The following is a 24,847-nucleotide window of genomic DNA, read 5'->3' as shown; positions in this document are numbered from 1 at the left end:
GATGCACCGATATGGGTTCAGCCGATATATCGGCCGGCCGATATATCGGAAATTCGTAGCCGATATATCGGCCGATATTATCGGCCCATAAAAAAGTAATATTTCTCCATGAATATCGTTTCCAAGAGTAGAATCAACATTATTTAGAACCATTTACGTTTTTCCTTTGTTTTATTAGAGACATATTTAACATCTCTTTCGTTTAATGCGGTACCACTACATATTTTAGCCTTAACCCGCTTCCTTAAAAAGTGGTGTGGTCTAAGTTAAATCCTTGGTTGGTTTTTAGTAAAAATGCAGCTCCGTTCTTTGTTCAACAAGAAGTAGCGTTATAAGCAAAATTTTGGACCACAAGTGAAAAGGTCAAAATGTACATTTGTGACACGTACCAAACGCATTAGAGAGCGTCAGTGTTGACTTCGATTGTTTGTGGGAGGTATGCGAAACTAGGGAAATTATTTACTCATAGTCGTGAACAACGGGATAAAACTGAGATTCTGGAAAACCTTGCATTTTTAAAGGGAAATTTTAAATGTGGGGGATAAATTTGTTGTGATACGTTTCAATTAGTATTTATTGAGTACCTTGTATTTTGTCAAATTTTTCCCGGAAATATCGGTTTACATGAAGCCGATATTGGCCGATACCGATATGAAAAAAATAGGCCGATATATCGGCCGATATACCGATATATCGGTGCATCCCTAGTTTTGGTTTGAATTGGCGTCCATCTTGGAAAATGGCTGCCAGAAAGTAATTAAAATGTAATGACGCAATAACTTACATTTTTATTTACTTTACTCATTAGTAACGTTTGATACTAATTAGAAAAAAATTAATATTGAGTAATTAAAAAATAATTGAGACAATTTCAAGGCAATTTTTAATGTTTTATTAAGAAAATTTCTTTTTTGTTTATTTTTATAATACATGTGTTTTCATTTGAGGTGTATAATATATATTATATATATTATAAATATTAATTTTTTATAATTATAAAGTGGATGGAATTTGCTGTTTGTTTGTTGAAAAATATTGGTCTATTTATTATAGGAAAATTGACCATAAAAGGCGTTGCAAAAAAACTATTACACAAGTGTTGGGTTTCAAGGGAAGTTTGGGGAAATATGAGTTTTATCAAAATGACTAGATTATACTCATCCTTAATTAGTCCTTTTAGCGTAATTTTCATACAGGAACTAAGGGTTTTAATTATATTTAAATATTTTTATAAATTAAGGTTTTATATAATAAAAAAAACATCACACGTTCATTGCATTGTGCGGGGTTTCAATATGTAAATTTGTCTAAAAGTTTCAGATTTTTAATTTTTAGTTTGAATTTTGGATATTAATTATTTTTTGACATAATATTGGTTCATAATTTATACATTGGATATTGGAATTGGTTTTATGGGTTCAGATATTTAGGTTTGGATATTAAATGTTTTTGGGTTCAGATATTTGAGTTTGGATATTAAATTTTTTTGGGTTTAGATATTTGAGTTTGGATATTAAATTTTTATTCTATGGGTTCAGATATTTAGCTTTGGATATTAAATTTTTATTCTATGGGTTCAGATATTTAGCTTTGGATATTAAATTTTTATTCTATGGGTTCAGATATTTAGCTTTGGATATTAAATTTTGTTTTTTGAGTTCAAGAATTTTGGTTTGGATATTAAAATTTGTTTATGGGTTCAGATATTAATTTTTTTATGACACCAGATATTTAGCTTTGGATATTAAATTTTTGTTTAAGGGTTCAGCTATTTAGCTTTGGATATTAAATTTTTGTTTAAGGGTTCAGCTATTTAGCTTTGGATATTAAATTTTTGTTTAAGGGTTCAGCTATTTATTTTTGGATATTAAAACTAGTTTTATGAGTTCAGATATTTAATTTTGGATACTAAAATATTTTTCACGTGTTAATATATTTAAATTTGGATATCAAAACCAATATTTTGGAATGTTTAACTCGGGTTTATGATTTATAACAAAAGATTTTTAAAAAATATTTTAAGCTATCTTTATGAACTTCCACGCTTTTAAATTAAAAATAAAAATCTGATAAAAATAAATTAGACAAATTTACATATATTAATATTTCATTTAAATTGTGATAACACTGTGCTTTACAAAAATATTCATTACCGACCAGAAAACTTAATTATAAATATACGCCTTTTAATTAATTTTATCAACGCATATATTTAAGAAAAAAAATTATAAACCATTTAGTATCAAAACTACAATTACGAATTTATTTATTTATTCATTTTTTTTTCATTATTGATCAATATTATTATTATTATTTTAAAACTTCAATTAATACTTATTTAATTTGTTCTAGATATTTTTTGGACGATTTGGAGGAATCAACATTTGAAGTTCTTCATTTATTTTAAAGGCAACTGGTTTTCACGGTCGGACGGACTTTTCAATAGTAAGTGCACAATTTTATTTATTTTCATTTAAAACTATTTATTTCTGTACAATTTTTGTTTGCAAAAAATCACTTGTGCTTGTTTATATATATATATTTTGTGCATGTGTTATTTTTACACTCACGCTTGATATGTTTGTATCTTGTACAATAAGGGCCATTAATTCCCATTTATTTATTTCTATTAATTACCATGAATTTCTTTCTGTGAATTCCCATAAATTTCTTTCTATAAATTACCATGAATTTCTTTCCATAAATTACCATGAATTTCTTTCTATTAAGAAATTAATTCACTTTGCTAATTTATTTTATTTGAGGGGGGGTTAGAATTATCGCATTTATTTTCACCGAAAAATATATATATAATTTATTTATTATTTTATTAATTTATAATTTTCCTAAAATAAGATTTAATCTGCGTTAGATTTACAATTGACTTGATCATATGAACTTCGGATTTTTTTTAATTTAATAATTTTGCAATTTTAATGATAAGTTAAAATATAAGAGTTGAATCGCTCGTTATATTCCTAAATAAGTCAATTAATTTTTATCTCTAAATTGGGCAAATATTTAAAAATGGCATGTATTATAAATCTCCATACGTTTTTATACAGTGAAAGTTAAGAACTGCCATTTATCTGTTTGAACGTGTTGTAAAACTTTCCCACGTTAATCCTAGAGGGCGCTAGTTACCTATAAAAATAAGTTATGTATGCTACTCGTAGCAGACGATGTTTTTCGTAAATTATTAAGACTAATTATTGTTTTTCTACTGGACACCTGTTGTTCAATACTTCAAGTTATGAATGTCCGTTAACCAAAAACTGGTATAAAAAATGTGATGCTGGACAACACTGCTGTTAAAACACATAAAATATATACATTATACAGGGTGTACAAAAAAAGGCGTGTTAGGTCCAAAATACATTGTGTTCAATTTGGAGTCCAAAATATTACTTTTATGACATTTTGTATAAAACGGCTACCGCTTACGATTATGGTTAGAGTGTTTTAGGGATGACCCCCTTATTAAATTAGCATTGTATTTCAAATTTCTTACTTAAATTTAAGGGGTCTTCCGTAAAGTAAAACAAACTATTCATGACTTGTAAATGACGTCTTTTTGGGAAAAATGTGGTAGAAGTTACATTTTCTACTCAAAATCTCCCATAGAAAGCAATGTACTTAGCTCCTACTATCACCCATTTTGGAATATCCTGTATTAGAGGTAGTGCACGTGTTTTCAATATAGAGTTTCTAGGACGTCCGTAGCGCCAATTCAGGTTGAAGGAATGTTTTTTAGGCACAACTATTAAAGCAAATGTCGGCTCCAGTAGCACCCCTAACATTCTACACACAAATTTTACCTTGCCAAATGAAGGAGCCAATCAGAACTAGTTAACGTAGAAGGCGGAGCTAAAACTAGCCTTTGCTAAGCGAACTCCACCCCTCAATTATGGTGGAATCTAGTGGCATTTGTTTAAACTTAAAGACAGCCCGGCCGAGAGGCCCGAGACTCGCTTTAACGTCTATACCACCTCCTTGAGTTATTTATAAAAACGATTTTTAAAATAATCGATATTTTATTTTTATAATGCGATATATAGAAATTCTGATAATCTATAAATTCTTTCGCGTATCGTCAGTGAATTTGTGAGCCAATTTAAACGATATATCGATTGTTAAATATCGTTGGAGTTCCATGGGATGAGTTGTTTTTTATATTTTTATTTTGGGCGAGTTATGCATTTATGTAAATTAACTAAGTAAATACGGTTGAACTTTTCTCTAATGGAACTCTTCTGACGAAAATATTTCCCGTCGTGGTAAATTGACATTTAAAGCGGGAATACTAAGCACGTGTTTGCCCAGTGCGTTCCGTTCCATTAATGGATGGTTCCTAGCGCTATTCATAAGTAAATGTTAAGTCGTAATAAGTTAAGCAGACTCTTTGGTAATCAGGCGGCTTGTTTCGTATTAGGGGGGGTATGCTAATAAAATTCGAATCAGAAACTATAATTTTTAAATTTAAAATGAAGTTTTGGTGATACCATGAAAATTTTATCGTATTTTTATATCAAGTGTATCAGAGATTTAAATTGCCTTCCTATAAATGAAAATTCAATGTATTTTAAAATTTGAAGGTTGACCCTACACTATATGGTGTAAATTTACGTAGAGATGTGAAATTACCGTAATTTTTACCAGCATTACCCTTAAATTACCGATTAGTATTTCGGCATGAATTAAATTACTGTTTTTTTGGATAAATTACAGTATAATATAAATCTAATTTTAAATTTATTTGCAAAAATCTTGAAAAAAGTATGGTCATTTTCAGAGCTATTTGATAAATTACCTTGGTAAATTACGGTAATTTACGGCGGCGCTTTTTGATAAATTATCTTGGTAAAAGTACGGTAATTTACCGTTGTATTTTTTAAATTATTTTGGTACAATTTCGGTAATTTTTGGCTGCGCTATTTGGTAAATTATCGTAAGTTACGGAGCTATTTTGTAAATTACCTTGGTAAAAGTATCGTAATTTACGACGCTATTTGTTAAATTATCATGGTAAAATTACGTTAATTTACGGCGGTATTTGGTAAATTACTTCGGTAAAACTACGGTAATTTACGACGCTGTTTAGCAAGTTATCTCTCTATGTAAAACTACACTAATTTACAGCGCTATTTGGTAAATTATATTGGTAAAATTACGGTAATTATCTTGTTAAAATCACATCTCTCACCCCAAGAAATTCTAGCCGCTACTGGTTCCATTAATTACTTCAATTATATTTCAAACTTATTTTGGCATTATTATTAACTTATGTTGTACCCCTGATCTCAAAACTGAAGTTTAGTTTTTGTAATTTGTTTGCTAGCTTTTAATGCACTTAGGCCATAGGAGAGAGAGAGAGAGACTAATTTGAATCTTTGTTTGCCGAATTTAGATAATTCTTCTTCGCTAGAATATAATGCGTTTCAATATATTATCCTTTATGTTTCACTATTAAATCGCTTATTGATGGGAAAAAGCGTTAAATTAAACACGAGAGCTAATCTAATGATGCTCAAAATAGAATAGTTAACTGCTTCGTTTAATGATTAGGTTAATTTACCGACAGAAGTACGTTAGTTAGAAGTAGCTAAGTAAAACTTAACTACATGACTGCATCTGCGATGGGCGTGCGTTATTACGTTTAAAGGTATGTTCAATGCGTTATGTAGGGGCGTGAGGTTAAGAACTATATTTTGTAGTAGTAGTGTTACTATTTCTTAAAGTAGTGATTGGGTAATGCCACGCGATTGTAAGCGTGCAACGACTCAACAAAAATGCCAAGGCCCATTCCCAATACACTAATAACGCTACGAAATTCACGCATGCCCAGTAGGGATCTCTATTTCTACGTAACACCTAAAATCATCCCTTTAAACTAATTTAATTTTAAGCATTAGGGTTTTACTGGTGTTTGTGGTTTTCACTAGAGGTTTGCAGAACACGTTTTAATTGGTTCTGTTACGATTGTTGAATCGCTAGTAAAGATTCAATAGACGAGAAATAGGCGCCTAAGGGGCATACAGTCCGTTTTACAAGTAATAATAGAGATGTCATAAACCAACACTAGATGGAGCCTGAGTTAGGGAACTCCATCTATGCATCTAGGATTCCCTGTTGGAGCGTCTATTATTACCTCTAACCGCTAATACAGATTCATTAGACGAGAAATAGGCGCCTAAGGGGCATACAGGCCGTTTTACAAGTAATAATTGAGATACCATAAGCCAACACTAGATGGAGCCTGAGTTAGGAAACTCCATCCCTTCCATCCATCTAGGATTCCCTGTTGCTGCGTCTATTATTACCTCTAACCGCTAACGAGTCCCCTACTCGCCTATTTCTCTCTATTTAATATTAGCGTTATAATACTCTCCGTAAGTATGGGTGCAAAGGATATTTGCAGACCTCTTCTTCCTCTTCTGAGGTAGCGGGTGTCACCTGGCGGATAATCAGTCTCTTTAACCTTGTCTCGTCTGGAGAATTTTGTTACTAAATGCCGTTAAGGGAGATCCATACTTAAAAAAGTATTATAATGTTATGGTTTATATTATAAATAGGGACTTGGCATTACTACGTCATGTAACGTCAGTCTACCTTCCACTGGTGCTAAAAAACATACCACCAGGAGGAGGGGCTTATATAGCTTACATTCTGTTAAAAAAAAATATACCATAATGGCGCTGGGGGCGGAGTTAAGCCAGTATTGCCAAGTCCCTATTATCTTTTAACTAATTCAAACCAGTGTATTGAAAGTAAAAACCGCAATGCTTAAAATTCTTATTGGCCCTGCAGAATTAATTCATTTGTAGTTGTGGTACAATTTCACTAATAATAATATATTTTAATTTTAATTGGTAGCGTTTAAATCTTATTTCGAATGGACATTAAAATACTGTCCTATAGCCTAAGTTCTAAATTAGAAAAGTATTTTCAGTTGAATTTCTTTAGGGTTGTCTGTGGAATTAAACAACAATATTTATGGGAATGACGCTAATGACTAGAATTCTACACGTTTAATTATGACTAGAATATGGCATCGCGGGGAGGGGTGAAGTTATGAACTTTCATTAAATGAATTAATGTATGGTAAGGAGCCTAAGAGGTACTCGGAATTTTTTTAATAGCAATTGATCAAGTTTTAATTGTTAAAAGCACTGGCCATTTTTAGCCAGCCATATTTTGCTGTAGGTTTTGTTTTACTGTATTATAAATGAGGTATGGGATAATTTAACATTATGATATTTGCATATAACGGTACAATTATTTTACGGGGTATTTTTGTATTTATTTATTTATTTTAGGGGTAGAGCATAAGTTCGTAATAACCGTAAGTCTCCATTAATGAACTAACTCCATGCGCCACTTGCATAAACGCCGTCTATTACAAAAGGGGAAATAGATTCAAAATAAATAGTTTCCATTGAAGGTTTTTTTTTTGACGTTTTCCCAGTGTTGCCAGGCCGTTGATGAGTCAAGAGATAGTATAGAAAAAGGGTAGCAGTTCAGTTTGAATCAGTAATTGGCCAACTTGACTCAAAGAGGGCCTGACAACACTACACTGAAGTTTAAGCTGTGTGAGGGGCCGAGGAATTTTCTGTAACACTTTTAGTGAAAATTATTTATATAAGTCCATCATTGCATTATGGGAAACATGGCTTTTAACAATCCCATAATTCCACGGGAAAAAAATTATCTTAATTTTTTTTATAAAGTGACGTCATTTTCGGAAATTAACTAATTTTGGCTAAGATAGTTTACGATTGACTCGTTTTTTAAGCAGACTATAACGACATCGCCATTGGCATCGTGTTATTAAGGCATTATTGTTGTTGGAGACTTAAGGTTTTGATCAACTTATGTTTTATAGAAGTTGCTTCTGACCTTAATTGTATTTAGATGGTTCTTAATTTTGTTAATTTCTTCATGGGGTGCTAATGAGTTAAGTATAGTTCAGAGTAATTAACCATCCTTACATTTCCCGCACATCATTAAGGTGTGGTGTAGTGCGGATTGGTCATATGATCAATTAACGGCGTTGAATTTATTATTATTAAAACAGAAGTAAATAATTCTCGAAGTAAAGCAGCTCGCCACATTTCGTTTTAGTTAGGGATTTTATGATTGAGAATTTTTAAAATAATGGGAAATTCTTCTCTAAATGGTGGAATACCGAACTGTCAAAATGTCACAAACGTTAAGGTCCTTGCTTTACTTCAGTCATAGCTAAAAAGTACTCGTTCGTATCGTGTAAATTCAGTATATTAATATTAAGGCATTAGAAATTTTATGAAAATAATTTATGCAAAGTAATAGTTAACACCCTTTAACTATTTATGAATTTGGTTATGATCGCAAAATCTATATCTATCTACTCATGGTTTTGGTTTAGGTGCAATTAGCACATTAATAAGAGCTTTAAAATTAATTTAATTTAATTTAATAATAATTAAATTTTTATCTGTAAGTAAATGGGCAGAAATAATCGGCATTCGCAAATTATTTTCCAATCTAACGTTAATCGCGAAAGGAGATTAGTTTTAATTAATTAATTAATTAATAATTTGGAAATTAATTTTAATGCTCACGTATTACCGGTTTTAGTTTTTCTTTCGGATTTATTTGTTTTATTTTAATCTAATATTTAATATTACCATTATTTTTAACCTATTTTCATTATGTTTTTACATATTTAATTTTAAAACACTATTTTATGTTTTTCAATTTTCAAAAGCACAAAAACGGTAATATTTGTATGGACAGCTTTAAGACTAAACTCAGCTTGTTACTGACCTCAATGGTGGCATTTGCAGTAGAACCACTTCCCTATTTTCGGACGGATGATAATTATTTATGTGCCTTGTTAACGCGGACGAACTGAAAAAATTGCAATTGCAAAACTTGCAATTGAAAACTTCGTTCGTATGCAGCCTTAAATGTTTTTCTAACGTTGCTCTGTTAGCGAAGAGAGCTCCACAAACGGCGCAACGGCAATCCGAACTTAAAACCGCCAAGTTTAAGTTTTCCATTAAATCTGGGCGTACGTAATGTTGCTCCGCGTTCATTTGCTGCTCGCGTTGTAAAGTTGTATTGTTAAGCGTAGGTGGTTCGCTTTTACCGTTACCGTTTTCATTGTCGTGCATTTGCGACACATGTTTTCGTAAATAAGCGCGTCGTCGAAATTTCTTCCCACATAACTCACATTCAAATTGGCCCTCGTTCGAAGCTAAACCCGTTATCTCGTTCGGTAGGTGACGTTCCAGTAACGAAATATGTATTAGACTGGGAGGTTGCGGTGATTTGGTACCACCACCACTACCATTAGTCGTTGTCCCATTATGGTCTTTCAATTTCGTCGTTACTAATTTGTCCTTTTTCGGCGTTCCCATGGCTTCACCTTTTGGTTTGTGCCATCTTCTATGACTAGCTAAATTTGCCGGGCAATTAAATACCTTTTCGCAATCGGGACAGCGGTATTCAACGTGGACTATCCTCGAGCAACGGTGTTGCGCCAAACCAAAGGCGTCCGAGTAACTTTCCTTGCATAATTGGCAAACGTAATCACCGATTAGATTCTCGATTTTGGCTAATTCAGCTCGGGCTTCCTCGCTAACTACGACGACGTTTAAACTGGGGTCTATGTCCCCCGATCTAACTGGGGCCAACTCTTCATCTGAGTCTAAATCTCGGATAAACGTACCCGAAACTGGGGATGATTTGTCTTCGTCAAAATTCAACCTTCTAGTAGCTTTATTCTTTCTGGGTGTTTTCGTACCACCAGGTTTCTTACGTTTACTAGCCCGTTTTTCCGTGGTGACCACAGCGACGTTGTACTTCTCTTCAATTACTTCCGGAATTGTACTACTGCAATTACTGTTGCAATATTCCTCCGGCGATGGTGCGATGGTACTTGCGTTACGATGATAGTCTAATTTTTGATGGTGGTTAATGAATTTACGCGGACTGGTTAGTTCTAAGGGTTCATCTTGAACTTTAACCTCGTTGGAGTAATTTAAATACTGTTGGTTTGGGGGTACGTGCCCCGTTTCTGGGTGACCATCGGAGCTGGTATCGCTTCGGTCACCGTCGGAGTAACGCCGGACGCGATCCGGATACCCAACACCAATTACTTCTGGATAATTTTGATGGGCCGGTGGTGGTTGAACGCCATTGGCACCGGTTGCGCACTTCTTGAAGCGTTTGACTAGGAACCCTCGTGGCATGTCTGTCTCGGCTAGCTAGACCATACGCCGACAAGTTAACGGAGACTTATTCGGAGCAGCTCCGAAACGAGCGACCGTTTCCCATGACTAGTAAACACACTCTGACGGTCTGTACCCCGACGCTCTTGCAGATATTGAATGCTTTTCGGATCGGAATCGGATTTTTAGTTCTCTCTCTGAAGTTCTGAACAGAGCAGAGGCTGCAGACTCCCTTCCCGTAGCCGTAGGTCTACTACTCCGTTCAGTAGGCCTTTCTCCTGAATCACGTGGTTTAAAGCCCGCCTCTTTTTTCTCTTTATTGTGTAGCTGCTGCACAACTAACGGATTCATGCACGCGCTCCAAGCTGGGAGGGGGGATTTTTGTATTTTGGCGCGTGCCAACGAGGTATTGTACAGCGCGAGGGGGTTCTATTGTATAACCATATACCCCTAGCCGAAACAGGCTTCCTTCGAAGAGTCGGGGGTCCATGGTCTATGGATAAATCGCACCACCGGTCTGTGGGAAAAAATTGTTGGGTGGGGGATTCTATGGCGTATATTTTTGGGGGATCACTAAGGGGTATTCCCGTTTTCTATTTTTTTTTTCTGGTTCTTCCTCCTGCAAGTAGGAAGCAAAGATTTTGTGAATGGATGTGTAAGAGAGCTTTTTTTTTGTGGGGAATTTGGTGGGACGTTTTCGTTTTGTTTTATGGTATGGTATGGTTAAGAGGGATGGCTATTTTGTGAAGTTGGTATGTGCGTGTTGTTGGTGTTGTTATTTTTTTTTTTGAAGGTAAAGGGTTTAAATATATTTTAAAAGGGTTCTGAGTTTTTTTAATTTAGATGGATATCGTAAGAATTTTGATGTTGACCTGATTTGTTTGGATGGACCCCAAATTGGGTCAGATTTTATTGGGGGTTCATTACAAGGTCAGTCATCTATATATTTGGTTTTATGGTGATTTATTTGTTAACTAAGTGTTTTTAAAGGTTCTCTAGCTAGTACTATTTGGTTAATTTAATTTTACTTAGAATGTATACTAGAGACCAAAGAATAATTTGGGTAATTTATTTTTGTTCTTAAATATTGGGGTCCAAGAACCTAAAGAATACTAATAGAGATTGAGTTGGTAATTAACCAATACCGCTACAAATTACTGTTTTCAAGTATTAGGTAATTTACATTGGGGGGAAAATAGCAATAATTTTATTAATGTTTTAGTATTTCGGTGAAAATAACCTTTAATAGTGCAACTGTGACTTTATAACTTTAAATTTATACAATTAAATTTTTCATCTATAATTATTTCGGTTTTTAAATACTCACGAATCTTTCAGTTTTCTCTCTCTCCATCGTCTTTATGTTTTTGCAGATTTGTTCAATTAATTATTTGGTTAAAATCTCATATCTTCGTTATTTATTAACACATTTAGGCGTGAAATATCTTAAATTGAAGCCCTTGTTGAGTTATATCAGTTTATATTGGTACATTACAAAAATTACCAAGTTTTGTTTAAATGCAAGATTTCAGGGATTTCCCCTGTAGAAATGTTTCAACTGCTGCACTCTAGTGTATGACGCGGAAACCAACTTTTAGGGGCCACGTTCAAACCCTGAGGTGTTTATATTGTAAGCTGAAACTATGTTCAAAAGTTATTAGTAAGTTTTGTTTGGCTAGAGATGAAAGAAACTTCTGTAGGTTTTTTAAATATGGCTTTAACTTCATAAGTTTAATTCAATTATAATGTTAGTTTAAATATTTGTTTCGACCTAATTAGATCACAATTATTAATTAGATAAATTAAGACTTCAATTAAGTCTAATATATTTAATTAGACGTGATTAAATCAGCTTTAATCTTAGTTTAAATATTTATTTCGACTTCACCAGGTCAATTATAATTTAATTAGATAAATTAAGACTTTAATCAAGTTTAATATATTTAATTAAACGTGATTAAGTAAGTTTTAATCACAGTTAAACATTTATATTCAACTTCATCAGATGAATAATAATTTAATTAGATAAATTATAATTTAAAACTTAATATATTTAATTAAACGTGATTAAATCAGATAAAAAAATTCAATTAGTTAAATTATGACTTAAAATTTAATATATTTAATCAGACACAATTAAATCATGCAGTTTTAATTATAGTTTAAACATATATATTCAACTTAATCAGATCAATAATAAATTAATCAGATAAATTATGATTTAAAATTTAATATATTTAATTAACGTGATTAAATCAATTATAATCACAGTTTAAAAAAAATTTCCAATTAATCAGATCAAAGTAATTGAATTTTAATCTAATATAACCAACCAAATTTGAAATATTTTTTTAAATAAAATAATAATTACTAAGGTTTAAGACGGTTTCTTTTATTACAACGGTTTTTTCAAACCCATTAAAACAAAATGTAAATACTATAATATCTCTATTGGCTACCTACACATGCAGTACCAGCCACCCAGTCAGGCTAGAAAAACCGTTACAGAAAAACCCCAATAAACGAATCCTTCCAATATAGCACCTCCATCAGTGAGAACCTGATGGCATAACCCTTATTATACCCGTTTGCATTGACCCCTAATGACCCCCACCCCTCTTTTATTGTTAAATCCACTCCCCATCCCTCGTAAAATAAAATTCCATTTCATTTCCATACCTGTCATTTTAATTATGTTCATAGCCGGCGAATGTAGCACCCTAAAAAATGCGCATTCTCCTCTCTCCCCCACTCTTACACCCCCAGTGCATGCTAGAACTGCTCTAGTTCAGATTAGGAGTGCACTGGGGTGTACCGTACCACCCCCATATGCTTGCATCCTATGGGATTTCAGTTCGGTATAGGGGGAGAAATATATATGCTCCGGACGGCCGAAAAACATCATTTAAAAGGCTTCGCTCGATGGCAGATGGCAATAGACTTGGATACTGGATAGATTTACGTCGTCGAAATTTTTGCCCAAAATTCGAGTCGTGGGCTGCTCTGTATCAGGGTTTGTTGAGATTGTGGTTTAGGAGTTATTTGCTAGCTTTTATTTAATTATAGTTGAGTTTAAGGATTTAGGGTTGGGGCAGGGATAGATTTAATTTTAGAAGTATGAATGGAGAACGGTTAGTATTTACTTCAATCCGACTCATAGACCACCCAGTATAGAGCCCCTCCCTCCAACACGTAACGGAAAGTTTAAATTATCTTATTGGTTAACTCACTTAAACTACGTTTTGATGACGTTGCTGACGGGGACGACGAAAAATACGTAATTCCTTTTTACCTCTGTCGCTATGACCCGCCTTTTCTTTCATACCGTCCCGTGGAAGGGGGTCCGGAACTTTGACGCGCGCCCACATTACTCCGTTCTCCATTCCTACTTCTAAAATGAAATCTATCCCTGATCCTTTATTACAAGCAGGGATAGATTTAATTTTAGAAGCAGGAATGGAAAACGGTTAGTATTTACTTCAGTCCGACTCATAGCCCAGTGTAGAGCCCCTCCCTCCAATGCGTAACGAAAAGTAAAAATTATCTTATTTGCTCACTTAAACTATTTTTTGATGAAGTTGCTGACGGCGACGGCGAAAATACGTAATTCCTTTTTACCTCTGTCGCTATGACCCGCCTCTTCTTTCATACCCCTCCTTCCCGTGGAAGGGGGTCCGGGACTTTGACGCGCGCCCACATTACTCTGTTCTCCATTCCTGCTTCTAAAATTAAATCTATCCCTGGTTGGGGTAGTAATGTCGTTAACAATGTTTATCAGCTTTGTTAATTAAATTTTTTCAAATATATATACCTAATTTGTTATAAAAATTGCAACCAATACCTTCAAGAACCTAGTCTGATGAAGCTGGGGGAAAGTTTTTGGCGCTATACTTTTGTGCGTCCCGGTGCAAGTATTGTTTGTGATTCACAGGGTGGATACACTTTTTTCCGAGGGAATTCAATATTATCGGGGGAGGAGGGTATTTTTCTTTTTAGTTTTTGGGGTCTCGTGTCTCGCGCTCAGGGCCGTAAGGGGGAAGGGGCAGTGTAGTATGCGCGTGACGTCGAAATTTGGCGCCCTGTGGTTGAGTCATGAGCTTGAAAACAAGACGTTGCGATTTATGGGTGCTGGACATAATAATAAATCTAGTCGGAGTTGATTAGTTTTGGGAATTTATCGTATGGATTTTTTGTAGTATGATTTTGGAATGTGTGGCAATGGAATAAGTATAGGCATTTTTAAATGTAACTTTTTTATTATGATGCTTGTTACTGTAGGTTTGATCAGTCCCTATTTTTATGCAAGGTTGATTATTTTTTAAACTGGATTTTGGGTCAGCGACCCCTGGCCTGGACTAAATAAACTGGTCCATGACCATTGTCCAGGGCATGTCGCCTGCTAAGCTAAAGAAGTGGATAATTAAAATATTTGAGTTAATATCTGAACTCTGGTAACTAATTTGTATTTCAAAGTTTCAAGAATCAAGAAAGTTTTTGAAAAAATCGTTGAATTTTCTTAGTGGTCCCGTGGACCACTGAAAACGATTTAATTTTTAAACTTGTCATTATCACTGTGCCACGCTGGTGAAAAGTTCCTTTTTCTCCTATTTATTTTTGAGATTTTTGTATAAACCTCATAGGTCTGTAGTTTTACATACCAATTTATTTCTTCGTCGTCAGTTCTGCGTTTTCCAAAAAAATGCCAAAAGACAAATACACCACCATAGCTCATAATCCCGTGCCTTTTTGCCCCATTTATTTATGAGATTTTTGTTTAAGCCTCATAGGTCTGTCGTTTTACATACCAATTTATTTCTTCGTCGTCAGTACGGCGTTTTCAAAAAAATGCCAAAAGACAAATACACCATCACCATAACTCATAAGCCCGCTTTTCCCTAGTACTACTATTAGTAAACTTACCGTCCAAAAAGCCACGTGCTGGAGTTAGGTCTATAGTTTTACATACCAATTTATTTCTTCGTCGTCAGTACGGCGATTTCCAAAAAATGCCAAAAGACAAATACACTACCATAACTCATAAGCCCGCTTTTCCCTAGTACTACCATTTGTAAACTTACCATCCAACAAGCCACGTGCTTTCTATGTGGAAAAATACCATGGCTACATACATTTTTTTTTTTTTTTTTGCTTTTGCTTTAGCAGACAGTTTAAAGGGAAAGGTTTTTGGGGAAAGTTCGTTGCGATGATCCTATGCCGCCAAGAAGCGAAGGCAGTGTAGTGTAGTGTGTAGGCAGCAGTGGGGAGATTTAAAAGAGAGGGAAAATAATATTCTCGGGGGTGTTTGGGAGCGAGCGGGAACGGGGCGTCCAGCTCCAGCTTTGACCCCGGCCTGGGGGCGCAACCCTCACTCTCTTTTATACTCCCCCGAAATTTCTATTCAAATTGGGGGAGCCCCTTGATCGCCACCGATATCGTTGGCCCGGGACCCTTTTTTTGATCGTGCCATGTGAAAGTTTTTCATATTGCGCTATGTACGAAACCGAACATTGTCTGTCTATACTATACGCGTGCAGGCCTCTGAAGTTTTCCGTTGAGATTATAATTGGAAGAGATTTTTTATACCGCTCTATGGTATCAATCGTATTACCAATATAGTATCGCATCGCGATTTTTTTTTTTTTACAAATATATTGACGTATTTTTCCTTTAAATTTTTTTTTGCATTGTTCTCTTTATATAACCTCTTGTTGAATTTTATCTTAGGGACTAGTAAGGGCAGAAGTAAGATAAGGGCCTAGAAGTATGGAGGTAACCAAATTCTTCACTCGGCTTAAGTGAATATTCTTGATAACACACCAATGGTTGGCCCTCTGGTAGCGGTTTCTGAAATTTCCCTCCATAACGTGAGACGCTCGCCGTGGTAGACGGCCGAACTAGATTCAAGTACCCGCTTCGTCCGTGTTCCGCGGCTTTAGCTTGAGGGCAAGGGGGTAGGAAATATTTTTGGAACTCGACCAATTTTGTTTCTCTCTAGTGTAGGCGCGATGGAAGCGGCGTAAAATCCTCAAATTTGTTCACTAGTGCCAGGATCTATTACCAATGCTAGAGCTCTTTATTTTTAGTCTCATGCTACTTCTGTTTTTACCTATTTTTGCAAAGCTTTCTATAACTTCTTGTTGATTTTAAGGGACTAGTAATTGTAATGTCAGATAGTTGCTTTGCATAGTTTTATAGTCTATAGGGGAGATAATATGGGCTGCCATTACCATATATTTTTTTACCTACTTTTGCATAATTTTCTCCATAACCTCTTGGTGAATTAAAAGGGACCAGTATTTGTGATTGCCTTTAGTTTTGTTTTGATATACAATGGGGTGACGTTGTATTTAAACTACTAGCAAAATTCCATGCTAAAACAGCTTCTTTGTAAGTAAATAACAACATGCAAATGAGCTTTTTATTTGAACATGGATAAAAATATCTGGGAGGATTTTGGTTTTGATACGAGATAGTCGAGCATGTATGAAACCACTCGCATATTTAAATGTAAAATTCCCATTCAACCCTTAAAATTGTAGAAGCGGTTATACGTTACAATTTGTAAATGGACAAACAACTGTGTTTTATGTAAACAAACCTAAAAATGAATAGTATAGTAAGGCTATTTACTAGTTTAAGTCAGTACATTTTTGTAACTCATTCAAAATGACATGAATTGAAGAAAATATGCTAGTTTAGCTAAAATAAACCTCTTACAACAGAAAGGGAAAAACCCTGAGAAACTTAAACTTTAATTTGGGTGGCTTTATTAATGCAAAATTAGCAATTTAATTAAAGTTTGAAGTTTAATTTTAAATTGTTTATATTTTATTTGAAATACCACAAAAAATTAAATCCTAGCTAGAAATATATCACTAATTAAAATTTGAGCGTGCTTCCATTTGGGAGGGAGGAAGGGCTTCAATGCAAAATTAACACTTTAATTAAACTTAAGTTTAATTAGTGTTGATCGTTTAAATGATGTTAATTTTCAATGACCACAAAAAATTAAAACCCTATATATTTATTTCAAATATATCACTATTTAAAATTAGACTGTGCTTCTTTCTATCAGGAATGGAAAATTAACACTTTAATTAAACTTAAGTTTAATTTTAAATCGTTCCAATGATATCTCAAATGATCAAAGACCACAAAAAAATTAAAAAAAGCATGTGTTCACGAAAATTTAAGTGTGCCTCAATGGAAAAACAACACTTTAATTAAGCTTAAACTTAATTTTAATTCTAAGTCGTTTAAATCATTTCTCAAAGACCGTTAAAGCTCAACAGAACTCAGTTAAAAAAAAAATAAAAAATTCAAAGCCATTATTAAGCCTAGAAATACATAATTCGTAAATCAGCTGCTAGCCCAAGCAACCCCCTCCGATTGTATAAATACTCCCTCTATATAAGAAGCGCGTAAAAATCGGCACTTTCTAAAATAGTCAAAAAATTGATAGGGGAAAAACGCGCGCGCTAAAAAAAAAGGCGCCAACAACAGTATATCCCGCAATGCATTGCAATACATCTGATTTTGAGTATGGGGTATCCCCTATGTATGTAAGTAACATAAGTTTATAAGTGATATGTTCCTTCCATAAGTATGACACTAGGTATACAAGTTCGTAATGCTTGAGATGGGCTTACAGCTCGAGCTAGTTCAAGGGCAAAGAAATGAAGTCCTACACTCGGTGGTGGTTAATTTTGCAGGACTTCCATCTAGGTCCTATTTAGTCTGGACTTACTAAGCCCAAATTTGACAGCAGCGCCTCACCAGGCGTACGTCGCTTTACCCTGAATCTAAGACCTACTTCAATCACTTCAAAATTACAAGCTCCAGTTTGTAACCAGAATTTACAAACTTATCATGAAACATATCTTATTAACTTATGCTGGTATGAATGGATGTTCAATGAAGATCCCAGTTGGTATATACATATATATTATGAAACAAGTCCGACTGAAGTGGAGTTTGCATTTCCCTCCTCTCCCCCTTAATGGTACCTTCCCCCTCCCACCCCATTTTACTCTTGTTCAATTGGCAGCTGCCTTAGCGCGTTGGAAGGTAGGAGCAGCGCAATATGGCGGCGGTGACGGCAGGCCCGGGGATGTCTTAGGCTTAAGTGAAAGTAAAAAGAACCTAATTCCAATTTTTACACAATTTTTTTATACCAGAAGCGATATCTAGTTTATTAGAGAGAAGGTATAAGATGCCTAAGTATTCGCGCGCCATAGTCCCAGTCCCCCTTTCAAAATACAAGGGGGGGGGGGGCGTAAAAGGAGGCCGGGCTATTTCGCAGCCTCTCCTCAGTCGGAAAATACAAGTAATTTTCGTCATTCGCGTCGCGCTGACGTTAGTTTTCAAGAACCAATGAGATGCCGGCTGGTTGTAATTTTGAGGCTGCGGGGATTAACTCCGGACTGGACATAAAGCTAGATTATAAATGTGGAGGCGAATTTATACCTTCTCCCTAATAAACTAGATATCACTTCTTGATATAAATATTTGCATGAAAGTTATCGGCACCTTGTTTTTAATTAGATGCAAACTTTATGTGATTGACACAAAAGATTTGATATCGGTATCGGTGCTAAATAATTTACCGATTATTCGGATGGTAAAGGGTAAATTATAAAAAAAAAATTTTCATAAAAATAAATTTTACTAAATAATACTTTTGAATTTGAAACAACAAATATCTTTAGAAATAAATTCTTTTAGCATTTAAATTCATCAAAATTAAAGGTTTTATTAAATCACTACTTATAGTATCTACAATGTATAGTTAACCGCTATTTCTTATAAAACCATAAAAACGCCTTTTTTGGAGTTACTACTTTACGGCGCCTGGTTACCGTATAATGCGCAGGTGATTCGGTCTCGTTACTCTGGTAGGCAGCCACGCGCCATACCCGCATTATATCTGGCGTAAGAATACAAGCACCCCCTTCTCCCCCAATAATCCCCATCCCCATCACCAACCGAGAGTAGTAGGGTGTGTGTGTGAGGGGGGGTTAGGGAATCGTGTCTAAGACGGGAGAAATTAGGTCATTGACCTATATGTAAGTGGTATAATACATAAAACTTCATCTAACCTCGGCCTAGCTACGAATGGAGACTGCATGGAGAGGGTAGCGTATAAAGGATTGCTTTTGGGGGCTCGTTCCCGATGATTTTGTCGAGTGGTCGGTCACTGATAAAAAGGGGTATTTCACGCTATTGCTATACGGGTTCAGACTTGAGTGAGTGAGTGAGTTTTTACACGGCTTCCTTCCCAAAAACTCTTATTAGATCATTGGTGAAGTAGATTAAGCAAAAGTTGCCTTCTATTTTTATTTATTTTTAGTTCATTTTTATTTTGTTTTTATTTTATTTCATTTTTATTTTGTTTTTATTTTATTTTATTTTTATTTTGTTTTTATTTTATTTTATTTTTATTTTGTTTTTATTTTATTTTATTTTTATTTTGTTTATATTTTATTTCTTTTTATTTTATTTTTTTTAAGGAATTTCGTGATTTGCAACATTTATTATTTAAGGATTTCGTTTTTTATAGCCTTTAATTCGGATTTAGGCTGAAGGATTTCGTTATTTTATAGCCTTGATTTCGGATTTAGGCTAAAGTATTTCGTGATTTCAGCCTTGATTTCCAATTTAGGCTAAAGTATTTCGTGATTTCAGCCTTGATTTCCAATTTAGACTAAAGTATTTCGTGATTTCAGCCTTGATTTCCAATTTAGGCTAAAGTATTTCGTGATTTCAGCCTTGATTTCCAATTTAGGCTAAAGTATTTCGTGATTTCAGCCTTGATTTCCAATTTAGGCTAAAGTATTTCGTGATTTCAGCCTTGATTTCCAATTTAGGTTGAAAAATGTCGTGATTTCATTTTCAGCCTAGATCTCTAATTTATGCTGAAAAAAATTTCGTGATTTCAGCCTAGATTTCTAATTTATGCTGAAAAATTTCGTGATTTCAGCCTTCAGTTTTAAGTCTCTAAGATTTCGAGATTTTTGGATTTCGTCTCAAATACTTTTTTGATACACTCATGGATTTCTTATTCTACCTGAAAAATTTTCCCCAATTTTTAGTAATTTTTAAAATATTTTCTCGAATTTTTAGTAATTTTTAAAATATTTTCTCGAATTTTTAGTAATTTTTAAAATATTTTCTCGAATTTTTAGTAATTTTTAAAATATTTAGAGACAGCGATTTCCTCTTTAAATTTGTTTGATAACTTTTGATTAATGTATTTCTGTATGGAGCTAATATATCATGATGAGGCGCCAGACTACAGGATGTACTTCTTGACGAATTTCAGCTGTTTTGGCTCTCGTCGTCGCGATAGGAGCTATAGCCGCGCCGCGGCCGTAATACAAGTTCATTGTCAAAAATGTTATGCGGGCTTCGAAAGCAGAAGCTTTTTACGTTATGGAAGGGTACACGCGTTCAATGTATGTGTTTTTATCCCTTATAGCTTTTTACCTTAAATTATTACTTTTTAATTAGAAAGTTTTATGCGATTTTTAATTGGACCTCAAGGTTCATGGGAGTTCAAATTTCAGCTGAAATATTTGAGTTTCGTCATGGCATACCTGCAGGTAGCGACATATGCGTAGCGTTTAATTTATATACACATTTTAAACATGTGAAATTAACATATTGTAATTTATTAATTAGCGTATCGTAATTTGGGAAAAGGGTTAAGTACTGAATTTTTTAAAAAACTGTAATTTATTTAGTAAATTACTTGTGTAAATTACAGTTATTATTTTCGGGAAAATGGTTACACTCAGATTTGCGCTCTGACTTCATGACAGGCGAATTCACGTGAAAATGAAAAAGTATTCTATATTTTCACCTTAACCTAAATCAATGAAACCCAGAAATTGCACCTCAATGTTAGTCAACCGAACACACAAATTTAATTTATCTTAAAGATTCAATAAATCCAACACAGAAATTTCATCTTAAAAACTCAATAAATTCAACATAGGAATTTCATCTTAAAAACGCAATAAATTCAACATAGAAATTTCATCTTAAAAACGCAATAAATTCAACATAGAAATTTCATCTTAAAAACGCAATAAATTCAAAATATTAATTTCATCTTAAAAACTCAATAAATTCAAAATATTAATTTCATCTTAAAAACTCAATAAATTCAAAATATTAATTTCATCTTAAAAACTCAATAAATTCAAAATTGAATTTCATCTTAAAAACTCAATAAATTCAAAATTGAATTTCATCTTAAAAACTCAATAAATTCAAAATATTAATTTCATCTTAAAAACTCAATAAATTCAAAATATTAATTTCATCTTAAAAACTCAATAAATTCAAAATTGAATTTCATCTTAAAAACTCAATAAATTCAAAATTGAATTTCATCTTAAAACCCCAATAAATCCAACATAGAAATTTCATATCTTAAAACCCCAATAAATCCAACATATAAATTTCATATCTTAAAACCCCAATAAATCCAACATATAAATTTCATATCTTAAAACCCCAATAAATCCAACATATAAATTTCATCTTAAAAACTCTGCAAATAGAATTTTCACACCAACGAAACCATGGGAGTCAAGTGACCCAAAACTCCACAATAAAAATCACCCTATGCAAAGTTCGTCAAACTTCCCCAGAACTTGGCTCTGTTAATTTAAATGATATAACAATCAATACGTTTCTATTGTTTTAATAGTTTTCTACATTTTGACATCTGGAAAATGAACTCATTATTTCGCTAATGACACGCGGTTAATTTGATATCAACTTTTCCAAACGTATGTGTATATACCTAGCTACGAATGAAAGGGGAGGTCTAATAACCTATTTCTTTCTAAACTTAATTAAAATGTCATTTTCATATGATTGCACTATAAAATTATATTTTTCCACCACAATATAGGCCTACAACAGCGCGACGTTTCGATCGAAGATTCCACGTTGTCTCCTCGCATGGTGAAATGTGATAGTATGCATTAATAGTTTCCTCGCTATAGTTGCATTGATTTCCTAATGCGCCGTTTGAATTATGCGGTACTATAACCCTATAATGCAAAAGTATGGACGGCCACCTTTTGCGCTAAGCAGGATGTTTCTGATAAATCTGAGATAAATTAAAGGGTGTCTTCTTCTTTGGGTCAAACTGAGTGTAAAGTGTCATAGAACATGGAGTCTACTGCGCTTAAATACGGAGATATGGGCTTCCAAACATTGATTGGCCCCTAAAACATGGAAATAGTCAAGCTTTTGGAGTAATAAGCTTTACTTTACGAGCGTACGCACATTTCTACCCATTTAATAGTGCATTTATGCCTATTTAACGGTGCCTTTCTGCCCATTTAACGGTGCCTTTCTGCCCATTTAACGGTGCCTTTCTGCCCATTTAACGGTGCCTTTCTGCCCATTTAACGGTGCCTTTCTGCCCATTTAACGGTGCCTTTCTGCCCATTTAACGGTGCCTTTCAGCCCATTTAACGGTGCCTTTCTGCCCATTTAACGGTGCCTTTCTGCCCATTTAACGGTGCCTTTCTGCCCATTTAACGGTGCCTTTCTGCCCATTTAACGATGCCTTTCAGCCCATTTAACGGTGCCTTTCAGCCCATTTAACGGTGCCTTTCTGCCCATTTAACGGCGCCTTTCTGCCCATTTAACGGCGCCTTTCTGCCCATTTAACGGCGCCTTTCTGCCCATTTAACGGCGCCTTTCTGCCCATTTAACGGCGCCTTTCAGCCCATTTAACGGCGCCTTTCTGCCCATTTAACGGCGCCTTTCAGCCCATTTAACGGCGCCTTTCTGCCCATTTAACGGCGCCTTTCTGCCCATTTAACGGCGCCTTTCTGCCCATTTAACGGCGCCTTTCTGCCCATTTAACGGCGCCTTTCTGCCCATTTAACGGCGCCTTTCTGCCCATTTAACGGCGCCTTTCTGCCCATTTAACGGCGCCTTTCTGCCCATTTAACGGCGCCTTTCTGCCCATTTAACGGCGCCTTTCTGCCCATTTAACGGCGCCTTTCTGCCCATTTAACGGCGCCTTTCTGCCCATTTAACGGCGCCTTTCTGCCCATTTAACGGCGCCTTTCTGCCCATTTAACGGCGCCTTTCTGCCCATTTAACGGCGCCTTTCTGCCCATTTAACGGCGCCTTTCTGCCCATTTAACGGCGCCTTTCTGCCCATTTAACGGCGCCTTTCTGCCCATTTAACGGCGCCTTTCTGCCCATTTAACGGCGCCTTTCTGCCCAATTAACGGCGCCTTTCTGCCCATTTAACGGCGCCTTTCTGCCCAATTAACGGCGCCTTTCTGCCCAATTAACGGCGCCTTTCTGCCCAATTAACGGCGCCTTTCTGCCCAATTAACGGCGCCTTTCTGCCCAATTAACGGCGCCTTTCTGCCCAATTAACGGCGCCTTTCTGCCCAATTAACGGCGCCTTTCTGCCCAATTAACGGCGCCTTTCTGCCCAATTAACGGCGCCTTTCTGCCCAATTAACGGCGCCTTTCTGCCCAATTAACGGCGCCTTTCTGCCCAATTAACGGCGCCTTTCTGCCCAATTAACGGCGCCTTTCTGCCCAATTAACGGCGCCTTTCTGCCCAATTAACGGCGCCTTTCTGCCCAATTAACGGCGCCTTTCTGCCCAATTAACGGCGCCTTTCTGCCCAATTAACGGCGCCTTTCTGCCCAATTAACGGCGCCTTTCTGCCCAATTAACGGCGCCTTTCTGCCCAATTAACGGCGCCTTTCTGCCCAATTAACGGCGCCTTTCTGCCCAATTAACGGCGCCTTTCTGCCCAATTAACGGCGCCTTTCTGCCCAATTAACGGCGCCTTTCTGCCCAATTAACGGCGCCTTTCTGCCCAATTAACGGCGCCTTTCTGCCCAATTAACGGCGCCTTTCTGCCCAATTAACGGCGCCTTTCTGCCCAATTAACGGCGCCTTTCTGCCCAATTAACGGCGCCTTTCTGCCCAATTAACGGCGCCTTTCTGCCCAATTAACGGCGCCTTTCTGCCCAATTAACGGCGCCTTTCTGCCCATTTAACCGCGCCTTTCTGCCCATTTAACCGCGCCTTTCTGCCCATTTAACCGCGCCTTTCTGCCCATTTAACCGCGCCTTTCTGCCCATTTAACGGCGCCTTTCTACCCATTTAACGGCGCCTTTCTACCCATTTAACGGCGCCTTTCTGCCCATTTAACGGCGCCTTTCTGCCCATTTAACGGCGCCTTTCTGCCCATTTAACGGCGCCTTTCTGCCCATTTAACGGCGCCTTTCTGCCCATTTAACGGCGCCTTTCTGCCCATTTAACGGCGCCTTTCTGCCCATTTAACGGCGCCTTTCTGCCCATTTAACGGCGCCTTTCTGCCCATTTAACGGTGCCTTTCTGCCCATTTAACGGTGCCTTTCTACCCATTTAACGGTGCCTTTCTGCCCATTTAACGGTGCCTTTCTGCCCATTTAATAGTGACTAACTGTAAATAAAATATTAACTATAATTTATTTACCCCATCGGTTAGTTAACCTAAAACAAATAGACCCGTTTCAAATGAGGGGTGGGGGACATAAAACACAGCAAAATTGTTTACTAACAGCTATAATTCTTCCCACGTTATAAAAATA

The 24,847-nt window shown here is 35.5% G+C and overlaps 2 protein-coding genes across 4 annotated transcripts in view; one reads left to right on the top strand and one right to left on the bottom strand.

Moving 5' to 3' along the window:
• LOC149618679 (uncharacterized) overlaps positions 1–24,847 on the top strand; it is a 123,909-nt gene that overhangs the window by 59,599 nt on the left and 39,463 nt on the right. Inside the window, exon 2 of one of the 3 annotated variants that reach the window (XM_089855194.1) lies at positions 2,353–2,445. The exons of 1 other annotated variant lie outside the window; for it this stretch is intronic. The gene's annotated coding sequence lies outside the window, so the exon portion shown is untranslated. Of the gene's footprint in view, positions 1–2,298; positions 2,446–24,847 lie in introns of those variants that run through there. One more of the 3 variants, XM_089855195.1, reaches the window with a different exon arrangement.
• On the bottom strand, positions 4,164–10,686 carry LOC149618680 (insulinoma-associated protein 1a-like). Its single transcript, XM_089855190.1, has one exon. It carries the CDS (start codon positions 10,233–10,235, stop codon positions 8,790–8,792), a length of 1,446 nt encoding a protein of 481 aa, XP_089711316.1. The 5' UTR covers positions 10,236–10,686; the 3' UTR covers positions 4,164–8,789.

The sequence above is a fragment of the Phalangium opilio genome, unplaced genomic scaffold (genome assembly GCF_054372755.1).
Source record: "Phalangium opilio isolate 3A_F unplaced genomic scaffold, DU_Popi_V2 ptg000209l_1, whole genome shotgun sequence".
NCBI lineage: Eukaryota > Metazoa > Arthropoda > Arachnida > Opiliones > Phalangiidae > Phalangium > Phalangium opilio.
Note: the sequence above shows the minus strand (reverse complement) of the source record. Positions and strands in the feature narration are given on the sequence as shown.